Source organism: Drosophila willistoni, unplaced genomic scaffold, assembly GCF_018902025.1.
Source record: "Drosophila willistoni isolate 14030-0811.24 unplaced genomic scaffold, UCI_dwil_1.1 Seg485, whole genome shotgun sequence".
In the NCBI taxonomy this organism is placed as follows: Eukaryota; Metazoa; Arthropoda; class Insecta; order Diptera; family Drosophilidae; genus Drosophila; species Drosophila willistoni.
The window spans coordinates 1,169,191-1,188,526 of NW_025814416.1; the positions used below are offsets into that span (position 1 = coordinate 1,169,191).

Sequence of the window (19,336 nt, forward strand, 5' to 3'; positions counted from 1 at the left end):
TTAACCCCATATTGGGTGTATCAAATGTATCATCAAATTTACTTATTTTGTTGTCAAACATTCCATTTAAAAAAAAAGGATTTTAAATCAAAAATTTGAATTTTTCATTTCATTATATATTTTCTTGAATTTACTTTAATATTAGTATTTTGAGCTGAAGGCTCTTTTTTTTTTACATATGTTCCTGCCTACTTTTGCGTATGGTTTTCAGGCCACACTCTAATCGGACAGCTTTAATGCCGCACAATTGTACATTGATTACTTATATATTACAAAAAAAAAATGTGCATCGCAGTACACTCAAAAAAAATTTGTGACGCAGCACATAGGTTGTTTATTTGTTTTTCTTCTTGTTATCTTCTTTCCGTCTAGTTTCTAGCATCAGCTGGTCGTCGCCGGTTGGCACGCTGATGCTCCATCGATGGCGTAAAAAGCGGCCTGCTTTTCACGCTTGTAGTCTCAGCTGCTGATGTCCGTGGCCTATGAGCTCAGGCGGTTCCGGTGCCGGTCATCGCACCAGATTTGTTGATTCTTGATTTCTTCAGTTTGGGGACTGGCTCCTCCTTTGGAGTCCCGTAGCAATGCTTGCACGTATACTCGCAGTATGCTGAGTATAATGGTCCCTCGCAGTCGTTCGGGCAGGCCTTCTTCGGTTTTGGTATCTCTTTCTCAGCTTGTGGACTTATTCTTATCTTTGGTTTTGCCACGTTTTGTATTGCAGAGTATGGGATTCTGGTTGTGGTTTTATTTCTTCTTTCTTCTAATTGGGTTTTTATAACCTCTACCTCGGCGTGTAATTTCACCGAGGTATTCCAATTAGTTTTTGGGTTATTTATTAGCTTCAATATTTCTGCCTTTCTGGCCTTTAACTTTTTTACCACACCAGTTTTTCTTCCCATCACTCTACTTACTGTGATTTTTCTCTCCTTTATTCATTTCTTGTATGTATAATATTCCCACGTTGGTGTAGTGGGCGGTCTGCCTACCACACTGTAATTACAGTTGTTGTTTAATTTCCTTTTTTTTTTTTACTGGTCACTTTTTGTACTTAGTGACCACTGTCACGGTCGCCATGTAATATAAAAGGTTCGATGTTTCATATTATTTCACAAATTTATTTAGAGAAGAATAATATGTTCTGTTTAGGTTGGCTTGGTTTTATTCAATGAATCTTAATTCTATAACAATTGTCGTCTATAGCTAAGACCGCGTAGCTGCGCTGCTGGTCATGCAGGCAGAGGAGCGGTATGCTTATGTATAAACATACTTATGTATAAATGTATAAATGTTTACATAAGAGTATGTATGTTTATGTACCGTCGCAGCGGTGGAGTGAGGATGTATCATATTGCATCTTGGGCCAAAGCGGCCGCGCGAATTATATTCGTTGAAAGAACGAATTTTAGTCACTAGATATCTTTAGATATCTTTATTTATTTATTTAAATTTTTGATTTAAATTTTGCAGAATTAAACGATTTTTGTTCACTGGATATCTTTAGATATTGTGAGTTTCTTTATTAGTTTGGAACTTCGACTTCTGTCTGGTTACAATTGAATCTTAAGACTAAAAAAATATGATTTTCTTTGGCATATGCAAATGCCCATTTCGTTTGTTTCATAAATTGCTGATCGAGCATTTGCAACGGAAGCGACGGCGACGCTTCTGTTGCTTATGCTTTTGAAATTTGATTTTGGTTCAAGTACTTCTGCATGATTATGCTGATCTCGTCGTTATCAACATTCCCATGCATAGGTTTATTTGTTTGTTCAGCTTTGGCTTTTTGTATAATTATGTTATTTGTTTGTGCGACTTTGATTGGTTTCATAACTCCTCCCCCCTTTGATGAGGGATTCTCCTGGATTCCTCTTTTACATTTGTTATAGGAATATATTCCTATGAAGAGGAGTACAAGAGTAATTGATACTATGCCAAAACTGTTGGAAACTATTGTTTGTATTTTTATTTCTTTAATTGTTTTTGTGTTTTCTATTTCTTTTAATACGATATCTTTAAACGTCTGCTTTTCGGTAAAGTTAAATGAGTTTTCCTCCTCTTCTTCATTGGCAAATGATTGTATATAAATTTCTTGGTTATTTTTGTAGTATGTTTCGTCTATGCGGACTGTGCAATTTGTGAATTCTATGAGGAAGTTTCCTCTTAATATTTCGCTATTGGTGGTATTGTTGCAATTGTATTGAATTTCATTATCTTGTGCATTACTTATTAACAATGTACCTTCGTTTATTAATTTTGTCTTAAATTCTACATCTTCTATCATTTTACAATTTCTTTTAATTATACAGTTAGAGCTAAGCTTGAGTTCATTTATTGTTTTCTGTTCTTCGTATGTATAAGTTTTGTTCTCTATTTTTATTACTCTTTCGGGACTCATGTCGATTCTTTTGTTCTTCTGATTAGTTAGTGGGGTTATTAGGAATACTGTGGTAGTTATTATGTTAGTTGGTATTTTGATTGCTATGATTATATTAGTGTCATAGGTCAGACTCCCATGCGAATTAATTTAATTTTGTAAAAATCTATATTATAGAGTATAAACTCTTTGTTCGTTAGTATTGAGGGGTGAAAGAGGTTATATTTGGCTGACGCTATTGTGTCCAAGATGGTGTCTACTTTATCATGCAAAAATTTCAACTTCAACAGCTGGTCATGATACATTATGTCTGTTCTGAGCATGGTATTATATGTCTCAATGTTGTTAAGGGTTTTGGTTATTTTTTCCCTGTCATCCAATATTACTTCTTTAAGTGTGTTAATAGAATTTTGTAAGTCGTTATTTATGTTTACTTGTTTGTTAATATTGTTAATTATGTTATTTTGGTTTTCTTGGTTATTAAGGAGATGATTCATAATGGTTTCCCTGTCGTCATCATCCATGAGACCGGTGAGCCACTTCTGAGCTTTTCCTATTGCGTTGATAAGGCCGCGTTTTTGTCTTGCTAGCGAATTTGGGGTTATGGATCTTATTTTGATTTTTATAGTTTCTATCTCTGTATCTAGCCTATGCCTGTCTTTTTTAACCAGAATTTTCGTATTATTCTGGATTATGTTGGTTAATTCTAATATTTCTTCTGGACTTATTATATGTAGGACCATTTTGAACTCGCTAACCAGCTCCACCGTACTTTCCCCCAGCGATATGAATCCGGTTTCAGCCTGGATCGGGGTTATGTTGATCATTGCCGTCGACAGTGTTGGCAACAGGCACATGATGAGGAGTGTCAACGTTATCTGAAAATTTTGTAGGTCTTTTAATGTTTGTTGTATGGATGTTTTGTAATTTTGTTTTCCTAAATTTGGGTTCTTCCTTGTGTCTTAAGTTTTTGTAATTTTTTATAAATCCTTCTGTTCTGGTTTCTATGTAAGTTTCCCTGTTTTTGTTTAGTTTTGATATTTTTTCAGCTTTTTGTGCTGACATTCTGTCATATAATTCTTTGTGATCGACTTTATGGTTTTGTACTTCAAATGGTGTAGACTTTGTGGTGGTGTGGTGTGTATTGTTGTAAAAGTATACAGCTCTGGCCATTTGTTCAGTTATAGGTCTTTTCTCTTCTATATTTAGTGTACGAATTTTCTCTGTCAATGTATTATTAAGTCTTTCGACATCGCTATTGCCAGTATGACTATTTGGCTTTGTTACGTGGTATTCTATGCCTTCTTTTTCCAGGAATTCCCTGACGTTCAAGCTATTGAATTCGTTGTCGAAGACAAATTTCTGTACTTTCCCTTTAATGGACAAGAACTGTTGAATGTGTTCTACTATTGTGATACTATTTCTATCGGTCAGTGGCAAGCAAGTGGCGTGTTTTGAGAATTTATCAATGAATATTATGAAAGATTGTTTTGAATTCACATATGTGTCCACATGTATTATCTCGTTGCAGGTTTTTGGTGTTTCTGTTAGATGGAAGTTGTTTTTAATGGGTTTCCTATCATATTTCCCACCACTGCAAACGTCACAATTATTTATTATTCTGTGGATATGTGTTTTTAGATTGGGATGGTAAATTTTAAGTTTAAGTTTCTGATAGGTAGCAACTATCCCGCAATGGCCACTCTCGTTTTTATGAAACAGAGCTATTTGGGTGTGCAACTCATCTTCAGACTCTATGTCTGTAGCGAATCTGGTACATTTTACGAACCTTACTTTTGGATTGGAAGTGTATTCCTTTGTCAATATTTTTTGAAATTGGTAAAATTCATGGTCGCTTAGGTGTGAAAAAACTCCTATCTTTCCTGCTGTTATTTCTCGTCTGAGGATGTTTACTGCTTGGTTGTTTTCCAAGTCTTCTTTGCTAATATAAACTCTCTTTCTGCCAAACACTTGTACTATGGTGTTGGGTTTCTTTTCTGTGAAAATTATTTGTGTTTTGAATCTGTTGACTGCCGTTTCTAGTATGGACATGTTAAAGCCCTGATCCTCTTCTTTAGAGTGAACCGTTTCAGTCAGGGATTTGTTGTCTTCTTCGTCTGTTGGTTCGACCTCCATTAGGTTAATTTCGTCTTCTTTAATCCTACTCAAAAAATCGGCAATATTATTATTTTTTCCTTTTATGTATTCTATATGGAAATTGTACTCCCCTAGATTAATGAGCCATCTCTGCAGTCTTGGGCTTATATCTTTGCCCGTATATTTAGCCATCAGCCATTTTAAGGGTTGGTGATCGCTCTCGAGGTCGAATTCTCTACCATAAACATACGGTCGAAAGTACTTTACGGCCCACACTATGGCTAGAAGCTCTTTCTCTATAGTCGAGTAGTTGCATTCATGTTGATTTAATGTTCGGGATGCATATGCGATTGGGTGGCTCTCTTGCGATAGCACTGCTCCCACCGCAAAATTACTGGCGTCTGTAGTGACAGTGAATTTCTTGGAAAAATTTGGGTATCGTAGGACTGGACTGTTTGTAACTAGTGTCTTCAACTTTTCGAATGCAGCTATATAGCTTGGGTCATTAGTGTTGATCGTCTCGTTTTTCTTCAGATACCTTGACATAGGGAATGCTATTTTTGCATAATCCTTAACGAACTTTCTGTAAAATCCTGTCATTCCCAGGAATGATTTAATCTGTTTTGCTGTTTTAGGTAATTTTAAATTTTGTATAATATGTACTTTGTCTGGGTTCGGTTTAATACCGTGAGTGGTCAGGATGTGGCCAAGAAATTGTGTTTCTTTCTTAAGGAAGTCACACTTATCTACTTGAATTTTCAAATTTGCCTCCTTCAAGGTTCTAAATATCTTCCTTAGGGTGGTCATATGTTCCTGAAGGGAAGTGCTAAAAATTAATATGTCGTCCATGTAGACGACACAGTTGTCATTAATATGGTCTTTCAAGACTTCATTCATGAGCCTCTGAAATGTCGATGGAGCATTTTTTAGTCCGAACGGCATTCTGACAAACTCATAGTGACCTGACGGTGTTGAAAATGCCGTTTTTGGTCTGTCTTCCTCTCTTACGAGAATTTGGTGAAAACCCTTCGCCAGATCGAGGGTTGTGAAATATTGGGATCTACCTAATTTATCCAATAGAGAGTTTAGATTAGGGATTGGAAATCTGTCATCGACCGTGAATTCGTTTAATTTACGGTAATCGATGACGATTCTGAACTTTTTTGACCCTGAATTATCGAGTTTTTTCTCGACGATCCATAAGGGACTGTTGTAGGGTGAGTTACTCTTTTTTATTATGTTCTGCTCAAGCATTTCCTTTATCTGTCTATTTATTTCTTTTTCATGTATTTGGGGATATCTATATATTTTAGAATATAAAGGCCTATCCACTGTGGTAATTATTTCGTGGAAAATCTGGTTTGTTGCTGACAAAACGTCCCCCTCTTGAAAAAATAAGTCGTCAGATTCCGCTAATAGGGTTTCGACGGCTCGACGTTCCTCGTCATTTAAATGAGCGAGGTTGAAGCGATCTCGTATTTCTTCTTTGTTCACGGGTTGCAGAGCACAAGCATTGTGCATGGCTTCTGGGTATTCGTAATCCAAAAAATAAAATTTTCTATCGAGTAATTGTACATATCGCTCTGTGTTGTTGATTTGAGCATTGAAGGCTTTTAAGAAATTTTGGCCTATTATTGCCGAGAAATTTTTGTTTGAGAAATCTATAAGATTCCACTGTAGTGTCCCCGAGTAGGGTATCTCTTTTGGAAGTGGTGTTGTTACGGTGTATTTCACGACGTTAATGCCGTTAAGAGTTTTATAAGAGCATGGTTTGGTGAGTTCTGTTTTGGGGTATTGAAATTCGAGAATTTTTGATTTTAAGATGCTTGTCGTCGCACCAGTGTCGACTAAGCATTTAATTTTTTCTTTTCCTATTGTCCACACTATTATGGGTAAGGATGCTCTAGGCAAGGAATCAAAAAATTTACCTGTTCTTCCTCTTCTTCTTCTGCCTGTTTTTCTTCTAAAGTCCCAATCTCCATGGGTGTGGGATCATTTTTTTGAGTGTCAACGCTCATATGAGACATTCTTGTCTGTCTTGAGCTGTTACCCTTGTTGTTATAGTTAGGTTTAAAATTTGGATTTTGGGTGGGTTGTGACCTGTTATACGACTGTTGGTTGACTTGGTCACTCCGAGGTGGGCTGGCGTTATTATTGGTGTTTGGTTGGCCACCTTGATTCTGTTTGGTATTGTTATTATTACTAGCAAACTGATTATTCTGGGTTGCGTTTTTATGAGTGGTGCTAATGTTGGTGTTAGCGTTAGTGTTACCCTGTTTGTTATAGGTATTGTTCGAATTTTTCCTATACCTCTGTAAGATAGCTCTGGGATCGTCCAGTGCTTTAATATTTGAATATTTCGTTTGTAAAGCATGCATAGATATGCCCTGATCGACATGAATCCTGAATGGAGTGTCTATTTTATTCATTAACATGTTTAACAAATCTCTATCTACTTTATCATTTTCATACATGGCTGGTTTGGATTCGTCGAACATATATATTTTATTTATTTCGCACTTTGCTTTCTCAAACTCCTGGAACAAATCTCTTAAACTACTCACTTTGATGAATCTGCATCTATCGAATACGTCCTCGTAGGTCATCCTGGGTCGCATTTGCTCCATCAGTTTGGTCTTCATTTGGTCCCAGCTAGGCTCCATCCCCAATTGTCTGATGAAATTTGCTGCTGTTCCCGACACCTTTTCGTTAGCGACGATGCTAGTGCCAAACTGGATCAGCAATGCGTTTCCCTGGCATAATGTCATGAGGAACTCCACAGATTTTATAAAAGCCAATACATCATGTTGGTCGTCGAGCTGCCTTAGCTGGCGAAACTGCTGGATGATATCTTTGTTTGACAGCCACTGGAATGGTTGTTGTTGTTGTTGTTGCTGTTGTTGTTGCAGTTGTTGTTGTTGTTGTTGATTTTGTTGCCTTAATAGGTTCAACTCTCCTTCTTGTTGAAGCAATGCTGCTCTTAAATTATCCATCTCTGCTTCCATTGTGGTTTAAATTAAAAAAAAATTTCTCGCAGATTAACTTTGGTTAATTCTGAACGTATTTGTCCGATTTCGACTGCGCCAATTATATTCGTTGAAAGAACGAATTTTAGTCACTAGATATCTTTAGATATCTTTATTTATTTATTTAAATTTTTGATTTAAATTTTGCAGAATTAAACGATTTTTGTTCACTGGATATCTTTAGATATTGTGAGTTTCTTTATTAGTTTGGAACTTCGACTTCTGTCTGGTTACAATTGAATCTTAAGACTAAAAAAATATGATTTTCTTTGGCATATGCAAATGCCCATTTCGTTTGTTTCATAAATTGCTGATCGAGCATTTGCAACGGAAGCGACGGCGACGCTTCTGTTGCTTATGCTTTTGAAATTTGATTTTGGTTCAAGTACTTCTGCATGATTATGCTGATCTCGTCGTTATCAACATTCCCATGCATAGGTTTATTTGTTTGTTCAGCTTTGGTTTTTTGTATAATTATGTTATTTGTTTGTGCGACTTTGATTGGTTTCATAACTCGCGTGTTATATTTGCCGACACAGCAATTGTCCAGCACCATGCACTCATGGGTGGTCATGTTACTTAAGATGGCAAATGCACTTGAATGTTGCGCACATAAATATTGTAACTAATTGCTACAATATGTTTGTATTGTTGTTAATGTTATTCCACAACATGCTACAGATAGTCCAAAGACTAAAAAGCAAAGACAATTTCAAAAGATACCAATCGAGTTTCCACATCTGCCAGAAGTCACAGCACGAAACCCTAAATACATCATCTTAGCAGCTAAAGATGCTCATGCTTTTCAAAAACAAAGAGGTGGCCGAAAAATTCTTAAAAGCAAACGAACTTCCCAGTATATGCAAAATTACCTGCACGAATCACTAAACAGCATCAAAGATACCATTTATGCACCCTTCCTCAACAATGTATTAGAAAAATAAATCGTACAAGAATTAAAATCTCAGCACGTGACCTCGGTATACAAATTCAATTGAATGACGATGGCATACCAATGTCTTGATAACCTTTGACTTGTACATACTCCCTAACAGTCTTGCAATTTCCTGGAACACTGTAAAAGTACGCGAATATATTCCAAATCCGATGCGCTGCAAAACCTGTCAGCTATTAGGTCATACGGCCAAAACTGTAATAACCCAGCTAAATTGCTCTCGATTACAGTGCGCAAACTTCACAAAAACTAAAGCGAATTTTCAAACTGCGAACTGACGTTCACGAAAACCAAAGCGAATACTCCAAAAAACAAACACAACCGACCACAAGAAAACCAATACAATAATCACATCTCCGGCTTTCAAATTTTTTTCTCCAACTATTTCAACTTCCAGCGATCCAAACACAAGCGAATCAGACGACTCTATGGAAGATCTTGACTTTTAATTCTCTTCCTTTTGTCTCTCTTTCTGCATACATATAACTTCTTTTCCCCTTCCTATTTTAATGACCCTTAAACTACTACAATGGAAAATGAATGGATATGTAAATAATCAACAACTCATTTTACTTATCAAAGGCACGGACCCAGATATTATGTGTATTCAAGAGTATCAAATTCCACACAATAAGAGCAATGTTATAGTTCCTAAGCCAAACAATGGCTATTTTAAAAATCTTCACTCTATAAGAACAAAAAAAAAAAGTTGTCTTCAAACGTCACATTCCACATAAACATATGCCACTGCCATCTAACGTTCTAGGAGATGCACTTCAACTAAATTTAAACACAAAAATTACCATGATTAACACCTATATACCACTAAACCAAGACTTTACAGTAAATGACCTACTTCTCCCAATATCCAATTTCAATACTCCTATATTGCTATGCGGGGACTTAAGTTCACGTAGTCCACTATGGGGATCCTCAACAACCAATTCCCGAGAAAAAAGGATCGAAAAGCTCATCGAAAGAGCTGACCTTGTTCTTCTTAACGACGGCTCAGCTACACACTTCTCAACACATAACTCATTTACATGTGTTGATCTTATAACAGTTTCATCGTCAATCGTCCACAGATTCCACTAGAAAATCGACATTTACTTAGATGGAAGCGATCACTTCCCGATAACCACTATCATAATTACAAAATTTAAAACCGAAAAAATTCACACATATTCCTAAATATAAAACAGACATTGCTAACTGGACGAAATTTCAAAAAGAGCTATCAACTAATATGAAAGACTCTAGATATTGCATCATTCACCAAGGTGTTTCCAAATTAACCAAAGCGATTCACGCAGGAGCAAATATAGCTTTCCACAAACCAAAGGAATACCACAAAAAAAGAACGTAGCTTGGTGGAGTACGGCACTAAACAAACTCCGCGAGAATAAACAATCCCAATAGATAATATTTAGTCTACACAACTTTGTTGCCTACCAAAAAACAAAAGCTCTATTTAAAGCAAAACGAGCAAAAAGAGCATCACTCTACGCATTTTACATCTCGAATTTGAAACGATATTAAAACATTAACCAGAGTACCCAAAACGCCATTCAAATGCTTAAAAGTCAATCAAACTCTACTAACAGCCTCAAAGGACATTGCTGAGGCATTAGGAGATAAATAGTCCAACTACTCTAAAGATCAAAACTTTTCGTCGGAGTATATTTCTAACAAGGCCGCACTTCTTGCCATTAACTACCACCCAGACAATGTTGCACCTCCAGCAAAACATTTTGAAGCCGATATAACTTTTCATGAATTTGAACACAGACAAAAGGCAAAACACCAGGTTTTGATCGTATAACCTACCCTATGCTGAAAAACCTGACAAGTGATACAAAACACCAGCTATTTAGACTCTACCCACATGCGCAACCACGACATAAACAGCCTTAGACCAATATCTCTTTTACCATGTATGAGCAAATTATTCGAAAAAATTTTTCACAATCGGCCTTTAAGCGGAAGCACCGGACCATGGACGCTTTGTTGGAAATACATCATTTCGTGTCTGATGCTCTTTTCTCGCGTAATTACGTCACGATTCTAGCGAATGATTTTGACTGATTTTAGTTTGACCTCCAACTAATGCTCTGGAGCAGGGATTGAAAATGCTATGCTACGTCGGAGTTTTTTTTTTGCTCCCGCTACTGCTCTGATTTCGAAGGGCTACGTAGCATAGCAGAGAGCACAAACGGAAACGATTGCTCTTCTGCTCTGCTCCGTAGCATACATCGTCGGAGCACAGAGCAATAGCAATATCAAAAAATTTTCGATAGGCTATTTGTAGTTGTAGCAATAGCACAAGCATTAAAAGCGAGATGAGAGCGGAGCAAACAAAATAAATTTTTGTGCTACTGCTACGGAGCGTTTCCTTTTCGGTTGCTCTCGTAGCAGTTTCGTAGTCGCTCTCGTAGCAACTTCGTAGTCGCTCTCATAGTAGATCTGTACTAGAGGTGGGCATGGGCCAAAATGTTACATCCAACCCAACTCAGCCCGTGGCTTTCACCCGCACCCGAAAGCTAAAAAAAAATTGGACATTCAGAGGAAACTGTAATGCATTGGCTGACTCATGTTAACCAGCGATCGTGGCCACTGCCAATATTGCAGATGCAACCGCTATACCCTCTTGTCCATCTTAACTTCCATGTTGGATTTATCTCTGTTGTGCTCCCAGTTTGTGGCATTACAGTTTCCTCTGAATATCCAAATTTTTTTTAACTTTAGGCGTCCAAGGGCATAGCAGCTAGTACGCTCTCAACTGTATTAGACATATTTATTTATTTTATTTATTTATAAGATTAGAAATAATATACAATATTAAGTCTAAAGGGGGTTTTTGTTAGTGGCTGAGAGTGCTAGTTACTATGACCTTCGACTCAACAATTTATTTTATAGCTTATCTGCTATCTTACAAGAGTTAATGAAATCAAATATTATATTGATGTTGTCGGATGTAGGGTTAGTGAGAAGTTCAATAGGTGATAAGTGTTGAAAAACTCGGGCTCTGATACTATTATTTATCAAAATCTATAGTTGGGGCATTCGATGATGACGTGTTTGATTGAGGTGATAATGCCACAGGGACAGATTGGCATATTAGACCTTGTCAGAAGATGCTCGTGGGTTAATTTTGAATGGCCAATACGAAGTCGTATAAATGCGGACCATTTTTGTTTTGTTATGTTCGGGGGAATCCTTAAGCCTTTGCGATCGGGATTAAACGTCTTGTACCAGTGATGAAAAGTTGTCCAAACCCTTTCTTTTTGGGAGCCCATGTGTTTGGCGATTTGTCGTTTTAGGGAGGATCCCTCTGTAGGTGGTGTTATAAATAGGGAACTGCGTGAACTGCGTATTGGGCAGCCTCGTCGGCATTTACGTTTCCTGCTATGCCCATATGACTAGGTACCCAGAAAAGTGTTATGCGGTTAGTGTTTTTGGTTAGCAGAATGCGTATCTGCAAGATAAGTTCGTTTTTTGAATTTATGCTTTTCACTGCTTGGATGGTGGAGAGGCTGTCGGTGCAGATCACATGCCGATCTTTGTAGGATTCTGCAGCCTTGCACGCATTAAGAATGGCGTGGGCCTCCGCAGAGAAAACTGTGGAGCACTCTGGTAGGATCCCGCAGGAAACGATGACGTCGGAGTCTACTACAGCGAAAGCAGCGGTGTTGTTGCGTAAGGAGCCATCGGTGTATTTTTTGTAGGCTTTTCCGGCGTCGATAAATAGTTGTTTATAAACCTCTGAGGGGGTTTTATCCTTTTTGTACTCATATAGCGTAGTGTTAAAAGAAGAGTTGCGGAGATGCCAGGGAGGGTAGCAGTTGCTTTGGATAGTGCGTGGCATATCGACAGAGCTAATGTTCTTACCGAAATCTGCGACTCGACGAATAGTCGATTTCACTTTGTACCTTCTTTTGGCGTTCAAAGCGCTCCTGTAAAGTTTACTGAGCATTTTGTTAGGCGAGTGTTTGAGTTTGGGAATGAGATTATATGTAGCCTCTTCCAGTCTTTCACTAATAGAGGGGAGTCCCGATTCGGCGAGTATGCATTTAATGGGAGATGTTGGAAAAGCGTTTAAGCTGCGTCGAATTGCTGCGTGATAAGATAGGTAGCCCATAGTCGATTCGGGACAGTAGCAGAGCCCGAGTAACGTTTATTAGAGAGTTTGGATGTATTTGTGAAAATTTTGATGTGAGAAATCTAATTATATTTAGTCTATTGCTTAAGCTATTTCTGAGGTATTCACATTGAGATCTAAAGTTAAATTTTCGGTCGAATATAATGCCAAGAATTTTTAGGTTGTCAACATAGTTTATTGTCTTATTTTCAATAGTTAAAATGGGCAATACACATCTGTGTTTTCTGCAAATGTGCAACATTTTGCATTTTTCTAGTGCTAATGTGGCACCCGACAGGTCACCCCATTTTTGTATGTCGCTTAATATTCTAGAAAATAGTAATATTACTTGGTTTTGGTCTTTTAAGTTTGTATACATTATTGCATCGTCAGCATATACGGAGAGCCGAATCAGTTTGTGAGATAGTATTAGTATAGTATCAAATGCTATTGTAAATAGGACCACCGATAATGGGGAGCCTTGTGGGATGCCATTATGAAGTTTGAAAGAATTAGAGAACGAGTTTTGAACCCGAACTCGGAATAGGCGTCGGGTCATAAAGGCTTTCACCGTGTGGAAAATCTTTGGACCGACCCCCCAGAGGTCAAGTTGCTCTAAAACAGCATGAATGCCCACGCGATCAAATGCTCTCTCGAAATCAGTACCCAGAAGGGTGACTTGATTTCTAGACGAGAGGGAATCCGTCGCGAAACTTTGAATTTGCAGTAATGCATCAGTAGTGCTTTGTTTTCGTTTGAAAGCAACTTGGCTCTGGGAGATCAGTTTATTTCTGTTTAAAACCGGCTTCTCTGGTTAGCTAGTATTTTTTCAAAGGTTTTGCTCATGCAGGAGATTATGGTTATCGGACGATAGCTGTTGATATGGTTTGCGGGTTTGTTGGGTTTAGGGATGGGTATGATAATGGCTGTGCACCAAGTGTGTGGATAGACACCTTTAGCCAGTATATCATTAAATATTTCGATGATTCTGACTTTTGCTTCTGAAGGAAGATTACGAAGCATGGGGTATGATATCCGATCGGCGCATGGCGTTTTCCCCTTTGCGTAATGTAGGGTGGATGCCAGTTCAATAGATGTAATGCGTTGCTCTAGATGTTTGGCAGCTAATTTAAGCCGAGTGGGCGCGAATGAATAGTTTAACCATTGTGACTTTTTCAGCACGTATTCATTTGTGAAATTACGATCCTCTGACAATTCGGACCATTGGTTTCAGCTATATTTTTACGATCAGAGAGTAGCGTTTGACCTACAATAAGGTGGTTAAGTGGAATGGTGGGAACACCGGTGAGACTTTTTATATCGGACCAAACCTTTTTAGTTGTGGAAAGTGGAGTTATGCGAGCAGTAAAGTTTCCGATTGAATCTTTTTTAGCTTGCTTAGCGGCTCTTTTAAACTGTGCGTTTGCTTTTTCGTACGCTAGAAGCAGATTAAGCGTTATATTGCGTTTATAAGCTTGCCAGGACTGTTGCTTTAACTCACGTAACAGGCTAAGATCGGCGTTCCAACAATAAATTTTTTTCTTGTGGGGAATGCGTTTGGTTTGTGGTATACAATTATTTGCTGCTCTACGGATTACACGAGTGATTTGGGCGACATTGTGATTTATATTACTGGATTGTGTTGATCGTAAAGATAGACCATCTGCACCTGTGGCAAATTTGAGGGGAGACCATAGTAATATCAGTGTGGGTGAATAAGCTATGGGTAGAAAAGTGGGTGGGAGACCCGTCGTTTAAAATAATTAAATTTGTTTGAAATATTGCTTTTTCTATATTTCTTCCACGGGAGTTAACAGAAGGGGCCCCCCAAAGGAGTCTCCAAGCGTTCGCGTCAGTTGTAAGCAGCACTGGGTTTTGCGAGGTTTTTACTATTGAAACTATATCATTGGATGAAAAACTTTGGGATGGTGGAATATAGACATTGATTATTGTAAACTTTGGGTTCGTATTGATTAAGAGATAGAAGATAGAGTCGGATAGTATGGAAGAATTCGTTTGAATATATTCATGGGGTAGGCTACGTTTAACAAGAAAGCCAATTCCTTGTTTACTTGTAGTGTTTTCAGGTAGGTTCTTAAAGTAGCCTATGTAGGACTTTGGGGGTTTGATGTTAGGGTGCTGGTAGGAGAGGTGGGTTTCTTGGAGACATATGACATCTGGATTCTGTAAATTAATTATAAGTAAGTAGTAGATAAGTAGTTCGTGATAATTATTTATGAAGCCATTAAGGTTCCATTGAACTATGGATATGGACATTTTGAAATAAAGTTATGACAGATGTTATATGTTTTCAGGTTATGAAGTAGGAAATCTTGATTAGGAATCACGTTTTCCCATATCATCATCTGATATGCTGGAAGTAGAGGGATTTTTGTTTTTTATATTGTTTTTGTGTTTTAGTATTTTTGTGCAGTGTGTTGATGGTTCGGTGATGTCTTCGAGAGAAGACGAATATTGGGTAATTGTGTTTGGTGTAGTCGCGGAACGCGTAATTGTAGATGAGCTTCGACTTGGGCCGGCCGAAGAGTTTTGCTCGTTTTTGTTTTGATTTGAATTCGTTGTAGATTTTGTGTTTTTGGTTGAGCGCGACGAAGCAGTCTCGTTGTGAGTTGTGAGTTCTGAGCTGACAGCGGTAGCGGCGACGTTTGCAAAGCTAAGGTCTGCGTGGGTACAGGTCTGTCGAAATTAAGTTTTCGCTTCTTTGTAACTGCACTTGTTTTTTGTTTTGATACGCAAAATTTGCGTGAGCAAGAATTGGAGGGGTGGGGTGGTAAATTGCATGTGACACAAGTCGTCGGCTTGTTGCATTTCTTGAAGGTGTGACCTAGGCGCTGGCAGTTTTTGCAACGCATTGGACTTGGGACATATTCTCTAACTTTGACAGAGTGCCATGAAATGTCTAACTTTCTTGGATGGTTGTACAGATCGAAAGTAACAAGAATAACTCCAGTTGGTTTGGGGTGTCCTTCAACAAGTCGGTTAAATTTAAATATGCTTTGCACATTTTGGGACTTAAGTTCCTCTATTATTTCCATGTCGGGAATATTGTTTAAGTATGGAGCATATATAGTGCCTTTAACGACGTTGAGACCCTCATGCAGTTTGCATGTGATTTCGCAAATACCTGGAAGCTGAACGGTTGTAAGAAGCTTGTCGGCAATTTCTTTTGTTTTTACAAGTAGAAGAAGGTTCCCGTCACGGAGGGTCGAGATGGAGAGAATGTCATTGCTGAGTCTTTTAAGCTCTCTATGGACTGCAAAGCAAGAGAACTCGGCTAGTGGTTTTTCGGAGTTTTTGGATGCTACTATTAAATATTTTGGGTTGTTTTGATTGATTTCTGGGAGATCTGGAAAATCTATTGGAAGCTGTTTAAAAGGTCTTTTCTTTTTCTTAACGGGGCTATCGCTGAGAAGGTCAAAGCGATTGCCCCTAAGGTTAGGTGGCCCAGTGGCCATGAAAGAAGTTATATAAAGCACTAACACACACCCGCGGGCAGTTAGTCGCGGAGCAGTGAAAAGAAATCAAAAACTCGGTGAGAAACAGAGGGCTCGGGGTATATGTTCGACTCGCGAACTTTTTTGGAGCTGTCCCACGTCACAACCTGAACATTTTCTAAATCCTGAAATATTTATTTCTTTGGCTCCAGAGATATTAGCAGAGTCTGAATATCTCTGAACCACGTGGATTGGAGTGGAATCTTCCAGAAGCTTCCTTAGTGAGAGCGACCGCGGCAGAAGACTACATGCCAGCTCGCTGAGAGAGGAAAAGAGAGGGAGACAGTGAACTACGTGCAAACAGGCTAACATAACCTCATTGTTACGCAACATACGCAATGAGCGATAGTGATAGAGTACCAGTTCAACTTAGCGCTGAGAGTCAGGAAGACGGCGCTGAGGCGACTGAGAATAGAGCGGTCTCAAGTGACAAAGAAACTGATACACCAACGATGTCAACGCCATCCAGAGACGACGGTTTGTCAGTGCAACAAACGATTCTTAATGGAATGTTCGAGAGTCACGCAGGAAACGGTACGGCAATTAAACGGCCCAGTAAAATTGATCCAGCTCCGTGGTCCGTACCTGCGTTGGCGCAATCGACTATTCAAGGAGTGAGTCTACCGTTTCTGGCCAATACAGCTAATCTTCATAACGGATTGTGGACCCAAAGACAAATGAGTAATGCGGGTGGAATGCAGCATGGACCTGGAAGCCAACTGCCGGCTACCGGACACTCGACGTTAAGCCCTGGAGTGCACTCTACGGAGTTAAAAGGAGTTGCCGGGAGAATTGAAACTCGATTGGGGAAGACACCGAATGACTCTAATTGGATGTGTGACTAACTTGTCTATCTTTGACAATTGGTTGTTTGGCATTGCAATGTGTGCCTCAATGGTTACGCCGTATACAGTTCCAGCTAAGGATGGAGCAAAGAGAACCAAAGAGCGAATTTTTCTGCACAACGAGTTGCAAAGTGGATCTAGTCAGGAAACGAAAACGCAGGAAGTACGCATGCGTTTGTGTCCCAAATGTGCAGGGAGTCATAACCTAGCATTCGCCACTTTCGAGAAATAAGCATAAAGCAGAGAAAGGAGTTCGTGCGGCAAAAGAGGCTCTGCTATTGTTGTTTTGATCAGCACGTGATACGGAATTGCAAAAGTAAAAGAAGTTGTGGTGTCGATGGGTGCAGGCAGATACATCACTCGTTGATCCACGACACATCGGACTACAAGGAAAACAAATCGCATTGGCAGACGAATGAGGATGATAAACCAGTTCATCCACCAATTTTATTCCATGGAGATATAACAAGCAAGGCTTTATTCAGATATATGCCAATCATGTTATACGGAAAGAAGCGAAATTTAGCGACATATGCCTTACTGGACGAGGGAGCCGCTTGCTCTTTGATTGAAGAAACTCTGGCAGACGAGTTAGGACTAGATGGCCCGGCCGAAGAACTGTGTTTAAAGTGGACCAGTCAAGTCACTCAAACGGATAGCGTGTCCAAGTATGTGTGTGTCGGAGTGTCGTCGATGTGTCAAGGTGCGACGCAATTTGAACTCAAGAGTTTGCGCACGGTAACATCGTAACATCGTAACATGGTAACATCGAGAAAGCATCTACAGTATTTACCAAATTTAAGTTACTATAACGTAAAAGCAAGCTTAATTATTGGTCTGGATAATCTGAAAGTTTGTGTGCCTTTGGAGATACGGGAGTCCGAAGGAGACGACGTGGTCGCGGCGCGCTGTAGATTGGGCTGGTCTGTGTATGGCCGGCACAGCGACGCAGCTCCAGCGTCCTCACACATATTGCACATATGTGAGTGCAATGAAGCGAGCAGCATGCGCGCTTTGGATGCGTCAATGAAAGAATACTTTGCTATGGAGTCCTCGAGAACACGTGTGCCAAGCAAGCCATCAAGATCGAAAGACGACGAGCGCGCGTTGCAGATTATGGAGGCGACCACAAGTTATTGCCCGATTGACAAACGTTGGCAAACTGGACTGTTATGGAGGTTCGACATAGTAGATCTACCGGATTCATACTCAATGGCCATGAGGCGTCTTCAGTGTTTAGAAGCGAAAATGGCAAAGGACACCGACCTTAGAAGCTTTATGTTGGACACTATGCAAAGCTATGAAGAAAAGGGATACATCCGGAGATTAACAGAAAGTGAGCTAAATAAGGGTAAAAGTTCATGGTTTCTTCCTATATTTACAGTCACTAACCCAAACAAGAACAAGACGAGGCTAGTCTGGGATGCAGCTGCGAAAGTCAAAGGCACGTCTTTGAACGACGTCTTGCTAAAGGGCCCGGATATACTGGCATCTCTAGTTGGCGTGCTAATACGTTTTCGGGAGCGACCAGTAGCAGTGGCTGGTGACATAAGTGAGATGTTTCACCAAGTAAGAGTGCGCCCAGAGGACCAGACGGCTCAGAAGTTTCTATGGCGCATAGGAAATTCGGCTAAAGCGGCAGAAACGTACGTGATGAAGGTTATGACATTCGCTAATTACATAAAGAATCGCAACGCAGAGCGGTTCAGAAAAGAATCTCCAAGAGCTGTTGCGGCCATTTGTAGAAACACGTTTGTCGACGACTGGCTCCAGTCGACAAACACCGAAGACGAGATGACGGAGTTGGCCATGGAGGTGCAGAGAATTCACTTGGAGGGTGGGGACCTCGAATTCTGCGAGCGTAGTGAGAGCGCTCAAGAACCAAGAAGGAGACGTGCCTAGGGAGGTGGGATTCCTTGAGAAAACGCAAGACAAGGTTTTAGGCATGTGGTGGCTGCCCGTGACAGATCAACTTACGTATGTAGTCAAGCCGGATTTGATGGAAAGAGCATCGAAAGACTATCCGACCAAAAGAACTGTGTTAAGTGTGGTTATGTCAATTTTTGACCCACTTGGATTGCTTGGCTTTTTCACTGTTCGTGCTAAAATTATTTTTTCTATATTTCTTCCACGGGAGTTAACAGAAGGGGCCCCCCAAAGGGGACTCCAAGCGTTCGCGTCAGTTGTAAGCAGCACTGGGTTTTGCGAGGTTTTTACTATTGAAACTATATCATTGGATGAAAAACTATGGGATGGTGGAATATAGACATTGATTATTGTAAACTTTGGGTTCGTATTGATTAAGAGATAGAAGATAGAGTCGGATAGTATGGAAGAATTCGTTTGAATATATTCATGGGGTAGGCTACGTTTAACAAGAAAGCCA

The 19,336-nt window shown here is 39.4% G+C and overlaps 1 protein-coding gene across 1 annotated transcript; it reads left to right on the plus strand.

Annotated features, from left to right (window-relative positions):
* Positions 1-17,709: 17,709 nt before the first annotated feature.
* On the plus strand, positions 17,710-18,852 carry LOC124461448. The gene has a single exon (XM_047012972.1). The coding sequence runs from the start codon at positions 17,710-17,712 to the stop codon at positions 18,850-18,852; it is 1,143 nt and encodes a 380-aa protein (XP_046868928.1).
* Positions 18,853-19,336: the final 484 nt, after the last annotated feature.